Raw genomic sequence first — 19,719 nt, forward strand, 5'->3', positions numbered from 1 at the left:
AGAGAATAATCTATTCCATGACAAATACTACTCCTAGTAGTCTTCCTCCATCCCCCCTCACATAGAGCTTATCTGACATTATCCAGAATCTTGCAGATAATCTTGCTATGGAATTTCAGTTTGAAGATCTCTGAAAAAAAAATGTGCAGATTAAGTTCCAATGCTTCTTTCCTGAGGTGTCCTTCTGCAGATGAGAAAGCCCATATCCTGGAGATAAAGGCTCTTCTTGTCCAAGAAGGTAAACAGACGCTGTGCTCCCCCTGCCTTTCTGAAAGATAAGGCCCTCTATGGAAAATACAGGCAGCCTGGTTTGAAGCTGTCCAAGACCAGACAATTTCAGTACTTCACACTGACACAGTACCATCACGGGACAACACCTGAGCTCTCTAGGTCAGGCCACAACCCATCTCCAACTGAGGGAGGGTGGTGACATCCCACTTGAGTGACAAACTTTCAGTGGGTGACTGGCAGCAGCAAGCTGGCCATGCCATCTGTCAAGCCCTGGATGGTTCCACCTGGCCTGACCACCACAGTCACCACATTTTCTTAATTATAATCCACTCAAAAAGGTTCCCCCTATGCTCCCTGTTAGCCAAGTGACAGGTTGGAGCTGCTCAGTGAAGCCCCAGATTTGATTTACTGATCTGATCTGATGCAATGCTCCCTTCAATCTCAGAATCCACTGGAGGAAAAAAAAGACAGAGACGTGTGACAATGTCACAATCAATGAATGAATCACTTCCCTGTGCTCATCCCAGCAATTGCAGACATGGTTTCCTCTCACCACACCCTGACACTGGTCACAGTCACCATGCCAACTAGTAGACCTGGGGGTAGTGGGCTCTCAGGCATCCCCTCTGGGAAAAGAGGGGACTCTCAGAAATCCTCCTCTCAGGGCTGTGGCTGCACTGGGTGGAAATGGCCCACTATGGCCCCAACTCACTGGTGGTGAGTTAGGGGCCCCTACTGAGCCACGTGGAGGGAAAGCAGGGGGAGAACCCTGTGGCCACAGGTCACACAGCCTCTTCCTGCATTGTCTTTCTCTCCAGAGGAACTTTCTAGGGCCACAACACCCGGTGGTCCATTGGGAACACACAAACACACACATTGCGACTTGAGCCTGGTGAACCTTCAACAAACGTTTTTTTCCAGTATGGCCTGGCAGAGTCCTCACAAACATGGGACAGAACTTGGGCATGAAGCTGGCGGTCATTGTCGATGGCAACATGCCCATGTGACAACTGTGGCCCGTAGCAGATCCTGGACAGAATTCAGTTAACAAAAGGAATCATGCATGGGGTATGAACTGCTACTCTGCACAGCTTAGGGACTAACCACCAAGGCCCGATGGGCACTGAAAATGAAGCTCCTAAGGAGATGACTTCAAATAAGAGTTGGTACATGCTGAAGCCTGGCTATGTTTTTAGAAACATGCATGCCCGGACCAGCTTCCCAAATGGAGCCCAGACTCAATCTACAGAGCGCCATCTAGCTATCTCACAAATGTCAGTGTGTATGGAATCGAATCCTCCTGCAGATCCCTCAGGAACCTGCTGAGAAGTGAGGTTGGGTCACACAAACTACTCCACTAGTAACTAGGAAAGCGGGATCCCCGGTGGGCTAGGAGGAGATAGGCCACTGCCGAGACAAGATCATGGCAAGGCTGTTGCTGGAGGCCTCCTGGGAAGAGAGGGGCAGATAGAAAAGGCGTAGGAAGGCAGTAGGCACAGGATGGAGACAATGCAAGTTGAGGGCCCTGACAGAACTCACACTTTGCCCCTGCTGGGGGGCACTCTGTCCTTCTGCAAACTGCAACCACATTTACAGTACCATGCTCTGAGCTTCCCAGCGGCACAGTGCATGCTTGTCAGAACAATCCAGTCAGTTATGTCGAGATTCCCGCATGGGGGCAGGATGTGAACTTGGCACTGTGCTGAGAACAAACACTTTCCTGCCCTTGACCAGGGCGGGTTTCTCACCTTCAGTCCACACAGAATTTCAAGTCAGTCCCCAATCTACTTTAATCTTGACTATTTTATCATCAGGGTTTTCAACTCATGCCTGAGGTTCAGCCAAGTGACAGCTTGCTGACTGCAACTAGGTGAGGATCCAGTTTTGATTAAAACATTTTTTTTGGTGGAGGGGCCACACCCAGCGGTGCTCAGGGGTTACTCCTGGCTCCGCACTCAGAAATCACTCCTGGTAGGCTCAGGGGATCCTATGGGATCCACGATTCAAACCTGGGTCTATTCTGGGTTCGTTGTGTGCAAGGCAAATGCTCTACCACTACGGTATCACTCTGTCCCTTGAATAAAACAGCTTTTAAAATTGATTTAGGGGCCGGAGAGGTGGCGCAGAGTGGTAAGGCATCTGCCTTGTCAGTGCTAGCCTAGGATGGGCCTCGGTTCGATCCCCCCACGTCCCATATGGTCCCCAAGTTAGGAGTAATTTCTGACCGAATAGCCAGGAATAACCCCTGAGCATCACCGAGTGTGGCCCCCCCAAACAAAAACAAAAAAAATTGATTTAGATTTTGTGATTTATACCACTCTTAATGATGGGTTTCCATGCAGATAATTCCAACACCACACCAACCACCATTGACTTCCCATGCCCAAGCCACATGACTATTTAGTTAAACACTGATTTGAGCAGGATATTTCTTGTAAACTTAACTCATGAGTTTTTTCTCTATGGAAACTTATCATTCTATCCATAAGCCTTCTAAGCAAATCATGAAAGACTACACACAGATCAAAGAGCATTTCCATATAAGTCTTCATCCTGACTCTACAACTTCACCTAGAAGCATGCACCTTAGTAGGCTGTTGTGTTTGTAAATATTTTAGGGGATTATTATGTTACTGACTCTACCCTGATCAGTGATTGTGCCCTACCCTAGGGTGTGACCTGGCATTCTGCCCCACCATTGGGTGGTACCTGATTCTGGGGGATAAAAACAAGGGTCTGTGGAAGGCGAGAGGCTTTTGGCTGGAACTTATGCTGAGTCTTTGGACTTCAGTCTTGTCCACCGAATAAAGCTAATATTTCCACAAGCCTGACTGTCTTCGAGCTGTTTACCTGCTGTTTCACCTCAGAACCATCAGCTGGACGGGGTGGCAGATGTGTGCTCCGAGCTGGAGAAGAAAGACCTCATCCTCCATTCCTCCATCAGTCAACCTCTTCAGGGGCTGACTTGCAACACTAGGCTAGAGTCAAAACCAGAGCTATGTCTGAGCCCACCAGTATGTGCTGCAGAGGGATGCACGGTGAAAACCACTATGCCTGTCTACATTACCTAGCATTGAGATGACAAATTTTACTTGACATTAGAAAAGGGGATTGGTAGCCAGCACGAGAGCACCATCTTCTGGTTGATGGAATGGAATGAAATGGACAAAGCCACCTAAGGGGAGCAAATCAAAAATATTCTACAAAATCCGAACCACAGCCAAAGAAGTCAACCCTCTGACACACCAAATCCAACACAGGAAAGATGGCACTGAAGGTCAGACAGGACCACACACAGATACACACATTCTCTCTCTACCTGTGTGGCTTACACACAAAGCTGAGGTTTGAAGATGTTGGCGGTACTCTTCCCCATCTGAGCTCCCACCAATTCTGCTGGCAGGAAGGAAGCACCATCCTCTCTATGGGCCAGAGGGCAGAGTTCATGATCATCTCTGAGTCCCTCCAAATCACCGGCCTTCTGGTAAACTTTGTCAGAAATGGATCTTGGGCCTAAGGTTCCAAATGTATATTCTGACAATAGTCACTGCCAATTCACCCACCTCCAACGCCAAGAAATTCCAAATAAGAACCCAAAGGGAAGACATATGGGGTGAAAAGGCAGTCTCAAAACTACTCCCCAATTTGGCTGTCGACAGGAAACCTGACAGCACGTTTCCAGGTCTGCTCCATGCAAGGATGGACCCAGTCTAGAGGTCAAAAAGGGTGCTGGGATGTTGCCCTGGTCCTGAAGTCTCCCATTAGGGAAGCCTCTCCCAGCAAAAAGCATGGCATCCCAGCCCTATATAAAGGCCTATAAAGGAACCATTAGACATTAATGCTTTACTTCTAAAGTTAATTCCATTTTAAGAATACCTAATTCAGCATTACACCAAGGCTTGAACAAAGAATATGATTCAAACTCCCTTTCTGAAAGTCAGTGGTGCCAGCAAAGTCTGAGCATTCACTCAGATCTAGGAGTATGGTGCTGTGGGGCCCAGCAGTTCTGCAAGCCATCAGAGCCACACCCAAGAGATCTGGAAGGTGCGGGTGTGTGTGTGTGTGTGTGTGTGTGTGTGTGTGTGTGTGTGTGTGTGTGTGTGTGTGTGTGTGTGTGTGTGTGTGTGTGTGTGTGTGTGTGTGTGTCCTGTGGGGTCCTACACATCTATAGGTGACCCCTGGGGCTAGGGAGATTGTACAGTGGGGAGGGTGCATTTGCTTTGCATGTGGCTGATCCAGGTTCAATCCCTGGCACCCCACATGGCCCCTTGAGCACCACCAAAAATAATTCCTAAGTGCAGAGCCAAGAAAGAGTAATGCCTGAGCATTGCCCAGTGTGGCCCTAAAACAAAACAACCATAAAATATATAAAGATGGGGTGGGGGGATAGCACAGCAGTAGGACATTTGTCTTGCTTGCAGCCTACCAGGACAGATGATAGTTAGAATCCTGGCATCACATATGGTACCATGTGCCTGCTAGGAGATGATTTCTGAGCACAGAGCCAGGAGTATAACCCGAGCGCTGCCAAGTGTGACCCCAAAACCAAAAAAAAAAAAAAAAAAGTGGGGGAAGGCCGGAGAGATAGCATGAAGATAAGATGTTCGAACCCCAGCATCCCATATGGTCCCCCGAGCATGCCAGGAGAATCCCCTGAGTGCTGCCGGGTGTGACCCCCCCCCCCACCAAAAAAAAAAGTGGGGCTAGAGTGAAAACATAGCAAGTAGGGCGTTTGCCTTGCACAAGGCTGACCTGTGTTTGATCACTGGCATTACATATGATCCCCTGAGCCTGCCTCAAGTGATTTCTGAGCACAGAGCCAGTGCACCACTGAGCACTACTGGGTGTGGCCAAAATCAAATCAAATAAAAAATGGTAACGCTCTTCTCATTATAAAATGATTCAGTTACTTGAAAAATTAGCACTGACTGAAATCAGTAGATGATATGAAAGTAGCTCTCTTTACCTCTTTTTACCATAATATATACTAGTTAATTTCTCTTATCTTCCAATAACCTCTATAATAATAAAGGATCATAGAGAAATCAATTTCTGAGCTTTCCTGTTACCTGCTGGTATCTATTCTTTCTCTAGAACTACAGCAGCTGCTCCTTGGCCTCAGATGCAATAAAAAATAAATCTCTGGGGCTGGAGAGAAAAGACAACGGGAAGAACATTTGCCTTATTGCCTTGTCAATGTGGATTTTGCAATACCTGGACACCACCATATAGTCCCTTATCCTGCCAGGAGAAACCTTGAGTGCAGAGCCAGTAGTAGACACCAAGCACCATTGGTGTGACCCAAAAAACAGCCCCCCAAAAATAGTTCTACAAATTTTAATGTCACTTAAAATATTCAAAAGGGATATAGTCCAAAGCTGTATACGGACACAATGACTCACATACTTAGAAAACTACATGAATGCAATGAAGTAGAAGGAATCATTGAAAAAAAACTTAGAATAATTGGCAATGGCAGATGAAATTCCCAAGATATATTTAGCTAAAGAAACAATGACAAGAAACAAGTTCATCCCCTGGCTCTACACATGGCTTCTTGAGCACCAGCAGGAGTGACCCTTGAGCACAGAATCAAGAGTAAGCCCTGAGCACTGTCCCCACCAATATATATGTATAAACACGCATATTTATCTCCCATGGGTGAGGGAGATAACTCAAAGTTACCTTAAGATGCACAAGGCCCATTGGTGATAGGAATGTTGCACTGGTGAAGGGGGGTGGTATTCTTTACATGATTGAAACCCAATTATAATCATATTTGTAATCAAGATGTTTAAATAAAGGTATTAAATTAAAAAAAAAAAGATGCACAAGGCCCTGAATAGGATCCTTAGCATCTCACAGCCATACAGCATCTCAGAGCACAATCTTGGCACCCCTTAGTACTACAACCATAAGTAAACTCAGTGAACATCAAATCATGAGGCAAGGGCCAAGACTGCTGGAAATGTCACCAAAACCACCAGTACAGACCAATCAGTAGCAAAGGAAGGAGAAAGCCTTGCATGTGGCCCACCTGTTTTGATCCCCAGAAACCCATATGACCCCTGAGCACTATCTGGTCTAGCCCCCAAATCCCCCCTCCATGGGAATACTCATCTACAAAGAGAACAATTGGAAGGAAATACAAATCAGAATATCATCAGTATGCATGTCTAGATTTTAGAGCCCGGTTAAATTTTCTTTTCTTTATACTTTCAAACATTTTCCCATTTTCAACAAGCTTGATTTTCTTCTAAAATTTGGGAAAGGCATGTACCACAGAAGTCATTTTTTTTTTTTAACCAGAGATATTACAATTGGATGGGGAAGATTGAATATTCCGAGAGGGCAACATAAAGTGAGAACGCTCAGGTCCAGAGAGGTTGGCACCACAAACACAAAATTCAAGACTTTGGAGAAGAAATAAGTGAGCAGAACCCAGAAATGCTTCTTGTCAAGAGCAGAGACACAGCCAGCATCCCAATTACAGTGTAACCACCTCAGGACTTGTTTGCTTATTGCTGCTTTAACCTTGGTAACTCTGTTTAAGCTCAGGAAGCCTTATCTGGCACCTAGTGATCTTTCTGCCTTCTTCTTGTACCAGCTAATGCCTCTAGTAATACCAATTAGGAAGAGTCCAAGCTATTGTCGTGCTCCTATATAAATCTGCTGGTTCCAGATTTCAAAGGAGAGATATGTAAAATAGAAAATATTGGGGGAGGGGTGGGGTGGGGTTTGGGCCACACCTGACAGTGTTTAGGGGATTATTTCTGGCTCTGCACTCAGAAATTGCTCCTGGCAGGCTTGGGGAACCATATTGGATGTTGGGGATTGAACCCAAATCCATCCAGATCAGTCATGTGCAAGGCAAACGCCCTACTGTTGTGCTATCACTTGACCCAGGCGAGGCGATTTTAAGGGTTGAACCATGCAGAAAACCTGGGCCAACAAGAAGGTTATGAATGAATACTATTAACAATGGTTACAAATCTCATGCATTATGTGAATCAAAAGTCAGTTAATCTTAACAAGCTTTCAAGTCAGAAGATATCTACAATGAGAAATATCCACACATCTCAATAATAATGAGTTTCCATCACTAAAGTATTCAATAAGACACTATTATAAAAATCTTCCCTTCAGAGAAATAACAATGATTATTTTTGTTTGGTTTGGTTTTTTGTTGACTGGCTCAGTTTATTTGCAGTGACAGAAACTGAACCTAGGGTCTAAACATGAAAGGCGAGTGTTCTGCCCCTGAGCTACATTGACATTCCCTAGCCTAGAAAATCCAGACTTTTTAATGTGATTTGTGGGTAGCTAAAGCAAAATTTAATAAAAGAAAAGAAAAAGTGTTCACAGAATCCAGTACTTAAAGCATAATGCTTCTATCATTTAAATATTTTTTTTAAAATCTATGAATACCATTTATTATCTGGGGGGGGGTCACACCTGGTGGTGCTCAGAGCTTACTCCTAGCTCTATAGTCAGAACTCACTCCTCGCAGTGCTCAGGAGACTATATGGGATACTGAAGGTGAAACCTAGGTTGGCTGCTTGCAAAGAAAATGCCCTCTCTACAGTGCTATCACCCTGGCCTCTTAGTTAAATCTTTAAATTGCCAACACCACTCTCTAAATTTAACAATTTTTTTTGTTTTGTTTTGTTTTGGCCACACCTAGTCACACTCAGGGGTTACTCCCGGCTCTGTGCTCAGAAATTGCCCCTGGCAGACTTGGGGGACCATATGGGATGCTGGGATTCCAACCATCATCAATCCTGTATTGGTTGTGTGCAAGGCAAATGCCTTACCGCTGTGCTATCACTCTGGCCCCTAAAACAATTCTTATGCATAAAAATCTTACTTTTTAAGTCACATCAAAATTAAATTTATTTAGCTATTGCTGTGGCAATAATTCAAAAGTAATTACTATAAATCAATTTAATAGTTTAAAATAAGAAAAATAAAAATGCAAAGAAAAATATTCTGTTTTGTTTGTTTTTTTGTTTTTGGTTTTTGGGCCACACCCAGCAGTGCTCAGGGGTTACTCCTGGCTGTCTGCTCAGAAATAGCTCCTGGCAGGCACGGGGAACCATATGGGGCACCGGGATTCGAACCAACCTCCTTTGGTCCTGGATCGGCTGCTAGCAAGGCAAACGCCGCTGTGCTATCTCTCCAGGCCCAAGAAAAATATTCTATCTTTGTTTTGAGATGGGAGCTGGGGTCACTTCGGGCAGTGTTCAAGAACTACTCTGGACCCTGTGCTCAGGAGTCACTACTGACAGTGCTCAGTGGAGTATATGCATATAGTCCCCCTGAGGGATTAAGGTGGGATCAGCACATAACAGGTAAGCACTTTCTTAATCCTTGAATCTTCCTCTGGCTTCCTATTTTTGATTCATTCTTGAGAAATTTTTGTGTTTTTATACTCTGTCTAAAAGGAACAGATAGTCACACACCAATCATCTATGAAAAGCCCCATAAATGAAAGCAAATACTATGGGATCCAAGTGATAGCACAGTGAAATAGGACATTTGTCCTGTACGAGGTCAACCTGGATTCAATCCCCCCTGGCATCCCATGTAGTCCCCCAGCACTTCCAGGAGTGATTTCTGAACGCAGAATTTGGAGTGACCCTTGAGCACTGCCAGTGTAGCCCCAAAATAAAACAAGTAAAAAACAATATGGACTATCTATAGGTTTATACGTGAGTCTAAAATCTGGAACTATTTATTGGTTAAAGAAGGAAAGCATCATCCTTTTCTCTGTTTTAATAAGAAGGTTTCCTAAAATGTTATTTAACAGGTCAGAATGACAGTATAGTAAATAGGTAGGGTGCTTGCCTTACATTCAGCCTACCAGGGTTCAGACCCAGGCACCCCACTCCTGAGCCCTGCCAGGAGTAATCTCTGAGCACAGTCGGAATAGGCCCTGTGCACTACAGGGTCTGCCCTGAAAAATAGTCATAGTCAGGAGTAATCCCTGAATGTCACTGGTGTGGCCTCCTAAAACAAAACAAAACGAAAGATCCTCAACAAAATTCTGGCAAATAGAATTCAATGCATCATCAAGAAGGTCATCTACCATGACCACGTAGGTTTTATCCCAGGAATGCATGGATGGTTTAACATTCATAAATCAATCAACATAATACACCATTATCAACAAAAAGAAAAACAAAAATCATATGATCATATCAATAGATGCAGAGAAAGCATTTGACAAGGTCCAACACCCATTCTTGATAAAAACCCTCATCAAGATGGGAATGAAAGGAAACTTTTCTCAATATAGTCAAGGCCATCTACCACAAACCAATTATTATCAATCTTGGTACAAGACAAGGCTGCCTTCTCTCACCACTCCTATTCAACATAGTGCTGGAAGTACTTGCCATAGTGATTAGGCAAGAAAAAGATATCAAGGGCATCCAGATAGGTAAGAAGTCAAGCTCTTACTATTTGCAGATGACAGGATACTATATTTAGAAAACCCTAAAGACTCTGCCAAAAAGCTTCTAGAAACAATAGATTCATACAGCAAAGCAGCAGGCTACAAAATTAACACGCAAAAGTCAATGGCCTTCTTATACATTAATAATGATAGAGAAGAAATGGACATTAAAAAAACAATCCCATTCACATTAGCATCCCACAAACTCAAATATCTTGGGGTTAACTTAACTAAAGTGATGAAGGACCTATACAAAGAAAACTACAAAAGCCTGCTTCAGGAAATAAGAGAGGGGGCCAGAGAGATGGCATGGAGGTAAGACATTTGCCTTGCATACAGAGGATAGTGGTTTGAATCCCAGCATCCCATATGGTCCCCTGAGACTGCCAGGAGTGATTTCTGAGCACAGAGCCAGGAGTAACCCCTGAGCACCAGCAGGGTGACCCCCTAAAAAAACAAAAAACAAAACAAAACAAAGAAAAAAAAAAGAAAAAGAAAAAGAGGACACAAGGAAACGGAGACACATACTCTGCTCATGAATTAGCAGGATTAATATCATTAAATAGCAATACTCCCCAAAGCATTGTACAGATTTAATGCAATCCCTCTAAAGATACTCATGACATTCTTCAAAGAAGTGGATCAAACATTCCTGAAATTCATTTGGAACAATAAACACCCATAAAGAGCTAAAGCAACCCTTGGGGAAAAAGAATATGGGAGGCATTACTTTCCTCAATTTTAAACTGTACTACAAAGCAACAGTTATCAAAACAGCATGGTATTAGAATAAAGACAGATCCTCACCCTTATATTAGGCCTGACACCATAGGTATATACAACAACACATAGGTAAAACACTATATGGCATTGAGACTAAAGGCATCTTTAAGGAGAAAACTGCACTCTCCAAACAAGTGGAAGCAGAGATAAACAGATGGGACTATATTAAGCTGAGAAGCTTCTGCACCTCAAAGGAAATTGTGCCTAAGATACAAAAGCCACCCACAGAATGGGAGAACTATTTACCCTATACCCATCAGACAAGGGGCTAATATCAAAAATATACAAAGTGCTGACAGAACTTAATAAGAAAAAACCATATAATCCCATAAAAAAAAAGACAGGGAAAAGAAATGAACAGACATTTCCTCAAAGAAGAAATACAAATGGTCAAAAGACACATGAAAAATGTTCCATATCACTAATCATCAGGGAGATGCAAATCTAAACTACAATGAGGTACCATCTCACACCAGAGACTGGCACACATCACAAAGAACAATCAGAACAATCAATTCTGGCGGGGATGCGGAGAGAAAGAAACTCTTTCTTATTCACTGCTGGTGGGAATGCCATCTAGTCCAACCTTTATATGGAGATTCCTCCAAAAACTGGAAATTGAACTCCCATATGATCCAGCTATTCCACTCCTAGGGATATACCCTATATACAATACAAAAATCCCTTCCTCACACCTATATTCATTGCAGCACTATATACAATAGCTAGACTCCGGAAACAACCAAGATGCCCTTCAACAGATGAATGGCTAAAGAAACTGTGATACATATACACAATGGAATATTATGCAGCCATCAGAAAAGATGAAGTTATGAAAATTTCCTATACATGGATATACATGGAATCTATCATGTTGAGTTAAATAAGCCAGAGGGCAAGAGATAGACACAGAATAGTCTCACTCATCTATGAGTTTTAAGAAAAATTAAAGACATTACTGTAATAAGACCCAGAGACAATAGAATTAAGGGTTGGAAGGACCAGCTCACAATTTGAAGCTCACCACAAAGAGTGGTGAAAGCTTTAGGAAAATAACTATACTAACAACTAGCATGACAATATTAAAGAATGAGAGAAGTAGAAAGCCTGTTGCGAATATAGGCAGGGGCAGGGGAGGTGGTGGGAATGTTGCAATGGTGAAGGGGGGTATTCTGTTTATGACTGAAACCCAACTGATACATGCTTATAATCATGGTACTTAAATAAAGAATCATCCATCCATCCATCCATCCATCCATGCATCCATCCATCCATGCATCCATCCATCCATCCATCCATCCATCCATCCATCCATCCATCTATCTATCTATCAATCAAAAGGAAGCAAAAAAAAAATCAAAGCAACAAAAAATGTTATTAAATAGGAAAAGATAGTTCAAGCTAAAATATGACATAAGTTTTACATCAAAACCAGATACTACAAAAGCAATAGTAAAAAAACATAACATTCTGCTAGCAGAATGAAGAAATAAGCTAATAAGCTCTTAACATATCAACTCCTCTACTGTCTGCTTATTTTATTTTTGGGCCATACCAGGCGATGCTCAGGAATCACTCCTGGCAGTGCTGGAGGACCATATGGAATTAAACCCAGGTTGGCTACATGCAAGTTAAATGCCCTACCACTGAGCTATCACTCCGGCCTTATATTATTTGCTTTTGTTTGTGGGGCTTTTCTTTCTATTTTGGTTTTTGGGCTACACTCAGTGGTACTTGAGGTTACTTCAGGCTCTGCACTCAGAAATCACTCTGGCAAGCTTGGGGACCATATGGAATGCCAGGAATCAAATCTGGATCGGCCATGTGCAAGACAAACAACCTACCTAATGTGCTACTGCTCCAGCACAAGTTTGTGAGACTTTTCATAGATGACTCGTGTATGACCACTACTTCTTTTAGTCAAAGTATAAATATGCAAAACGATGGCTTTGGCCCATATGATTTTAACTAAAAATTCTGGAGAGAACTGCAAACTCTAAACAGATTTTGAAAGAAGCAGAGTGACAGCATAAAATGTCTGCATGCATGTAGCCATATTTGTAAGTCTCTAAATGCCCATCTGGGGTGTGCGTATGGATTAAGAGAGAGAGGAGAGATAGAGAGAGAGAGAGAAAGAGAGAGAGGAGAGGAGAGAAGAGAAGAAAGGGAGAGAGAGGGGGAGAGAGGGAGAGAGAAAGAAGGAGAGGGAGAGGAAGAGAGAGAAAGAGAGAGATGAGCTTTTATATGCCTGTGGCATGGGGTTACCCAGTGGCAGGAGTGAGAACAAAATCCTAAAAGAGGAGAGTTAGTGTAGTAGAACCTCAACTTTGGTATGTAGACTTAGTCTAGGTATATGGCTGCCCTTACTCATGCATATGGCAAAGGAAAGTGAACCAAACTAGATCAGAGCCAACACCCACTACAGGCAGGAAATGTCACTTGATTTTAACCTAGTTAATTGCTAATCAACAAGCAAATGTCCACACTCCTCTGAGAAATAGAAATGGATTTAGAGGGGGGCCAGAAAGGTAGCACATCAATAGGGCGCTTGCCTTGCATGCGGCCGACCCAGGACAAACCTAGGTTTGATTTCCAGTATCCCATATGGTCCCCCAAGCCTGCCAGGAGTGATTTCTGAGCAAAACAAAACAACCCCTCCCCCCCAAAAAAAACAAAGGGGCTGAAGAAATAGGACAGTAAGGAGGGCATTTGCCTTGTGCGCAGCCAACCCAGATTCAATCCCCACACTCTACCAGCCAGGAATGACCCCTGAGCTTAGAGCCAGGAGTAAGCCCTGAGCATTGCTGATATGGCCCAAAAACAAATTAGAGAGCATGTTCTCACCTTCAAGATGTTGAAAGTGGCTATTTAAAAACCTTTTCTAGAGGGCCAGAGTGATAGTTCCCTTGTACACGGCCAACCCAGGTTCGATCCCTTGCATCACATCCCTGAGCCCTCCAGGAGTGATCCCTGAGCACTGCCTGGTGTAGTCCAAAACAAAACAAAATAATCTTTTCTTATACTTAGCACTAAATATCAAAAGTATATGATAGATATCAGTTAAAAAGCAAGTCCTTAGTTATAAATCAAAAGCTGCTTGTAATAGAGCCAAAAAGCTATTACAAGCTGCTATATAAATAGGTATTTAATGATTTTCTTCAATGTTACATTATTGATTGAACAGACCCTGGTTTCCGTTGACATGAAGAAGTAATTTGTTTAAGGTAACAGTGATGGGATTTGTAGCACAAGATATACTATGTCTTGGGCATGATTAGGGCAACCAATGGAAAAAAAAAAAACAAAACAAATTTTACACTGGTGAGGTAGCTCAAGGGGAACTCTCTGAGTCCAAGCAGAGGTAGACTTTGGGGGCAAGGTTCTGCTTTGGGGTTCTCTTCATACTTAACTCTACTAAGGTCTTTAACTCAGGATACCTGTCCCCCACCAAGTTCTCTTTTTCTCTGAATCATTAGGTTCCTTTGGAGACTATTAAAATTGGCACAGTGGTAGGGCGTTTGCCTTGCAAGCAGCCGACCCAGGACCAATGGTGGTTCGAATCACGGCATCCCATATGGTTCCCCGTACCTGCCAGGAGCGATTTCTTAGCACAGAGCCAGGAGTACCCCTGAGCGCTGCTGGGTGTGGGCTCCTCCCCACCACAAAAAAACAAAAACAAAAACAAAAGACCAAAAAGAAAACAACAACAAAAAAAGTCTTTCTAGGCTTGGTGGGAAAATAGATTATGAAAACACAGCTAAGTGAGTACTTAAGAAACATCATTCACATCTCTCACCCAACATTACTAAATAAATTGAAGACTACCATTACATAACAAAAAGAAAAGTTCAAAGGAGAAATAGAACAGAGGGTAGGGGTAGTTGTTGCACATGGCAGGCCTGAGGTCAATCCCAGGCATCCCAGCTGGTCCCTTGAGAATTTCCAGGTGTAGCCCCAAAACAAACAAAAAAACCAAGAATACATACATACAGATGGCCAGTAGATATATTTTAAAATACTCTGCATCACCAATCCTCAGAGAAATGCAAATCAAAACAATGAGGCATTACCTCACACCTAACGTGTGTTGTGAAATTGGCACTCATCAAAATGAACGAGAACTGAGATTAGTTCAATGAGATAAATAAATAAAAATGCATAAATAAATAGGGCCCTGGACACAGCACAATGGAAAAGGTACCTGCTAACTATGTGCTGAATCTAGGTTCCATCCCCGACACACCAGATTCCCCTAATGGGAATCCCCTAAGATCACCAGGCAGAGTGAGCCTTGAAGGCCTTCAAACCCTACAGGGCAGCCCAGGTGATCCAATACCATAGGGCCCAGCAACACTGTCTCAGCCCACTGGCCAGGCTTGGCTGAATATCACCAACAAGGACCCCTAGGCACTACCTGGGAGTTACATGCATGTCCTCATCCCCCCACCCAAACACACAGAGATGAAGAAGCTAACACAGGCATTGTATTATGACAACCTTTCCTGTCCCTTCAACATGCCATTTACTTATAATTCTCCAAGGACATCTGCATCTCACGTGGGGAAAAGAGCAATGAACAAGGACCAGAACGGCAGTTAAAATGGGGGGGGGGTCTGGGGGGGGTCTATCTCATGAAGCAATATTGTCTGATATTCTCATCTACACATGAAAACCAGTTATTGAAGAAACAGACCCAAACCCAACCAGGCAGTAAGTGCTGACAGCATCAGCTGCTGGGCTTGGGTGTTAAGATGGTAAAGGAAAAGCAGCTCCCACTTTAGGTTGACACAAAACTATGTCCAAACACTCACCAATCTGAACTTGGTCAGGCTGGCTGAGAGAAACAAATGCTGACGTGTCATCAATCCAGGAGATCTGAATGTTACCTGCAATAGTAAATTAACAGTCAAGCGAACAAAGACCATTTCAGCAGCTATCAGAGTTAATTTGTCTAAGTGATTTTAATGCATTAAGGAGAGGTGAGACACTGAAAATCTCACCACAATTTCAGCACTACAGTTACAACTTAAATGTGCCCATAGTCCATAAGTTTGAAACTTCAAGAGAAGAGATAAACTGCGAAGTAAGTGAGGGGGTAGATGGAATAAAGTTATTTAAAATGTTCTCTGCACTAGGGAGATTAGGGAACACACACACACACTCCACAGTAAGCCACACACACACACACACACACTCCACAGTAAGCCACACACACACACTCCACAGTAAGCCACACACACACACACACACACACACACACACACACACACACACACGGGAGATTAGGGAACACACACACTCCACAGTAAGCCCTGAGAAAAGCTAGATACACACACACACACACACACACACACACACACACACACACACACAGTAAGCCCTGAGAAGAGTAGATATGGCCCCAAAACTCAAATAAAAATCAATATTAAAATATAGCTATTTTAACCATCCTTTAGTCCAAATTTACTTTCCTTGGTCAGCAAGCAATAAAAGCTGGCATAGTAATTACAGCTTGTTTTTCCATAAATTACTAGGAGTATATGGTGGGATGCTATTAAAAGTTTCTCCAGTTACAGTAGCACAAAGATGCCAGTATACTAAACTCCCAAATACCCCATGAGATTTAACCTAGCATCTTCATGTTATTTTATGCTCAAACTGGAGCCATCTCTATGATCTCTGACTCCACCCAGATCAACAGAGCAGCAAACGCCTGCATGCAAATCTGTCTTATGACAAACTCACCGAAGGCACTAAAGAGCTGGTACAAATCACTGGTTTTCCACTCTTTGGGGAAGGTCACGTGGAGAACATGATCACGTTTAGGCTGCACTACAAGACAAATGTTTGGTGAGAGGTCGGCAGAGGAAGGGAACAATGCACCAAATGTCCTTGGACAAAGTACAACACAAGCTGACTTGGGGAATGGCCGTGAATGTGTCTCATTTACCAAGCAGTTTCCGCAAGTCTTCTTAGGATTGAGCAGACTCTGCTCCCTTAGCCTCAGCCTGTGGTTCTGATTCTTTAGAGAAGCCACAGAAGTGGAGCCTCAGCAATTCCACACAGCAATATTTTCTCTACAGTGGTTCCTGTGCAATTCTTTCTTTCTTTTTTTTTTTGTGTGTGTGTGTGGTTTTTGGGTCACACCCAGCAGTGCTCAGGGGTTTTTCCTGGCTCCGTGCTCAGAAATCGCTCCTGGCAGGCACGGGGGACCATATGGGACACCAGGATTCGAACCGATGACCTTCTGCATGAAAGGTAAACGCCTTACCTCCATGCTATCTCTCCGGTTCCCTGTGCAATTATTTCAAGGGGGGAAAAACCCAGTCTGTTCCAGAGGTTTCACTTTCTCCTTTCAATCTAGCAACCTACATGTTTGTTTGGTTTGTTTTTAACAAATAACACACAGTCCAAATTAAATGGACTGCTTGTGCTTCAATAGCGGCAAGCCTGAGTCTCAGCCTGTGTTCCACTGCGAAGCTGACACTTCAACTGTGCACCCCCAAACAGGAGAACCAACCACTCTGCCCGCACCTGGCTAGAAACCTACTGACTATATTTAGCTGGCAGCCTCCTTGAGAGAACGACAGGTTCACATGGGGATCTGGAATGGCGTGCACTGAATTATGTCCTCAGACTCCCCTTGCAATAACTGTTCTTACCCATCGCTACCTCCCAATAACCTCACAGGAAGGCAAGGCAAACCAAGGCAAGAAAAGAGGCAATGAGGAAGAGGAGTGTGATTGGAAAAGAAGTGGAACCAGAGCAGAAACAACCTTCTCCTGAAGACACTAATAGCTTTTGGAGGTGTTTTCAGTGAGGAGAAAAATAAAACCAAAAAACCTACGAATACCACGGGGCTGGAAAGATGGCATGAGCCTACTATGTAGGCTTTGTACAAGGTAGGCTTTGTACGTGGCCAACTCGGGTTCAATACCCAGCATCAAATAGGGTTCCCCAAGCATCACCAGGAATGACCCGACACCAGATTTGGCCCCAAAATGAAAACAAAAACACAACAAAACAAAACAAAACTCTACTACTGGAAGGTAGAACTTATTGAGATATGACATTGTGTGCATAGCTTACAAATCTATTACAGGGGCCGGAGTGTTACCACAGTGATAGAGCATTAGCCTTGCATGCCACCGACATGGCAGCAAGCCAGGTTCAATCCCCAGCATCCGATATGGTCCCCTGAGCCTGCCAGGAGTGATTTCTAAGTGCAGAGCCAGAAAGTGATTTCTGAGTGCCACTGGGTATACCTCCCTAAATAATAATATGTATTAAAAATAAAATATTACGTATCTTTGTAAGATATTATCAATTTAAATATCTGACATGAGTTATGAGTTCAGAACAAAAAAGAAATAAGATGTACTTTTTAAAAAATTCGTGAAGCCAGAGAGACAGTATAGTGCAGTGATGGCTAACCTTTTTGAGCCCGAGTGCCCAAACTGCCAGTCCGGCCCTGTGCCAGGTAAGCTGCAAAGCAGACACCGGCACACTTGCCTCCCTGAATATCTTAACTTCGGACCCCTTCCCACACGTGCCACCGGTGGCACGCATACCATAGATTTGCCATCAAGGGCATAGTGGTAGGGTATTTGTCTTATGTCCTCCAGGGTTCAATTCCTGGCATCCCATATGGTCCCTCGAGCCTGCCAGGAGCAATTTCTGACTGGAGAGCCAGGAGTAATCCCTGAGCTGTGTGTGGCCCAAAAGCCAAAATAATGATGATGATGATAATAATAATAAATCCAATTCAATTTTGCATCAACTGGAAGATATAAAGAGTAAAAGTAAAGTAAAAAGTAAAAGTAAAAAGTTGCATTCATAGAGGCCCAAAGGCATCATTAACTTAAGCACAGGAAGCATATCAACCATAGAGTCACTGCCCATTTTAACAAAATAAAACTCCTTCAACATTTTTCCCATTAGCTCTTCCAGACCACTCACTTCAATGCTAAGATGCAATGAGAAAATTAAAATCACTTACAGTCTGGTCCTTCCAAGTTTAGGTAGGGGATATCCATGACTCTCATAAGAAATAACCTACAAAAAAGAAATAAAAAGTAATAGATCCATTTCCTTTTTAAAAACACAATCACGAAAACATCTATTAAATTTCTTAGAAGCTTCTTGATTATACTATTTCTAAAAGTCATTTTAAAAGGTTGTATAATTTACTGTGAAGATTTTTCTCGAGAGCTAAATAGGTATCATAAATAGGAAAATAAATGTCTATCACAGTTCCCAACACTCAGTAGCTGCTAAATAAATGCAGTTAGTAAACGGAGTCCAAAGACATCTCTTTGCCCAGCTGCATTGTTGGTCCAGAGACGCAGAAAATAAATATTAGTGATCAAGCTATCTTACTGACTCAGGAGCAAATGTGCCATAAATTGTAAAGGCGACTCAAGGTTTCTGAGCTGAGGACAGTTTCTTTTCTTTTCTTTTTTACTGAAATACAGTCAATGAAGAAATATTTATCTTAGTGGGTGAACTGCACAGTCTGAAATCAATGACTAAGTGTTCCAAATGAATAGTGTTCCAAATTGTGAAGAAAGCGACAGTCTCAAAAGCACATGCCTGGGGCCGGAGCGGTGGCACATGCCGTTAAGGCGTCTGTCTGCCTTGCAAGCACTAGCCTAGGGCAGACCATGGTTCAATCCCCTGACATCCCGTATGGTCCCCAAGCCAGGAGCTATTTCTGAGTGCATAGCCAGGAGTAACACCTGAACATCACAGGGTGTGATAAAAAACAAACAAACAAACAAACAAACAAACAAAAGCACATGCCTGACACATGCAATTTATAACAGCCATTTAAAATAGGATCAGCACAACAGAAGCAAGTCTATGTAACAAAATTCAACACCCTGGTATCAACCAACACATTAAATGCACCCCCTTCCACAACAGAAATTGAGCCAAAGTGCACACTGCAATGCCAATTTCTCTTCCAGATGATGGACAAAAAGATCAGACTTTTCCTGGTTTGTGAAATAATTTTCAAAGAAGTTTTTCTTCTTTAAATAATGATATACTGTGTGTTCCTGGTGAAGTCTATGTTATTCAGCAAATTATAAAGGCAATCCAAGTATCCAACAAGCAATTAGTTTGGCTTCGCTGACCTGCAATCAAGATCCATTATTACCAGGCATTCGCAAGCCAAGCAAGACATGATTTAGTTTACAAATGGAACCACCAGGAAAAAATAACACTGTTCTATTGATGTTAGAAAA

General features: G+C 43.0%; 1 protein-coding gene across 1 annotated transcript in view; it reads right to left on the minus strand.

Moving 5' to 3' along the window:
- Positions 1–19,719, minus strand: part of PARN (poly(A)-specific ribonuclease) — a 114,625-nt gene that overhangs the window by 42,361 nt on the left and 52,545 nt on the right. The window contains 3 exon segments of the mRNA XM_049768455.1: positions 15,283–15,357; positions 16,217–16,303; positions 18,471–18,526. Coding sequence (XP_049624412.1) covers positions 15,283–15,357; positions 16,217–16,303; positions 18,471–18,526 — 218 coding nt within the window.

The sequence above is a fragment of the Suncus etruscus genome, chromosome 2, assembly GCF_024139225.1.
Source record: "Suncus etruscus isolate mSunEtr1 chromosome 2, mSunEtr1.pri.cur, whole genome shotgun sequence".
NCBI lineage: Eukaryota > Metazoa > Chordata > Mammalia > Eulipotyphla > Soricidae > Suncus > Suncus etruscus.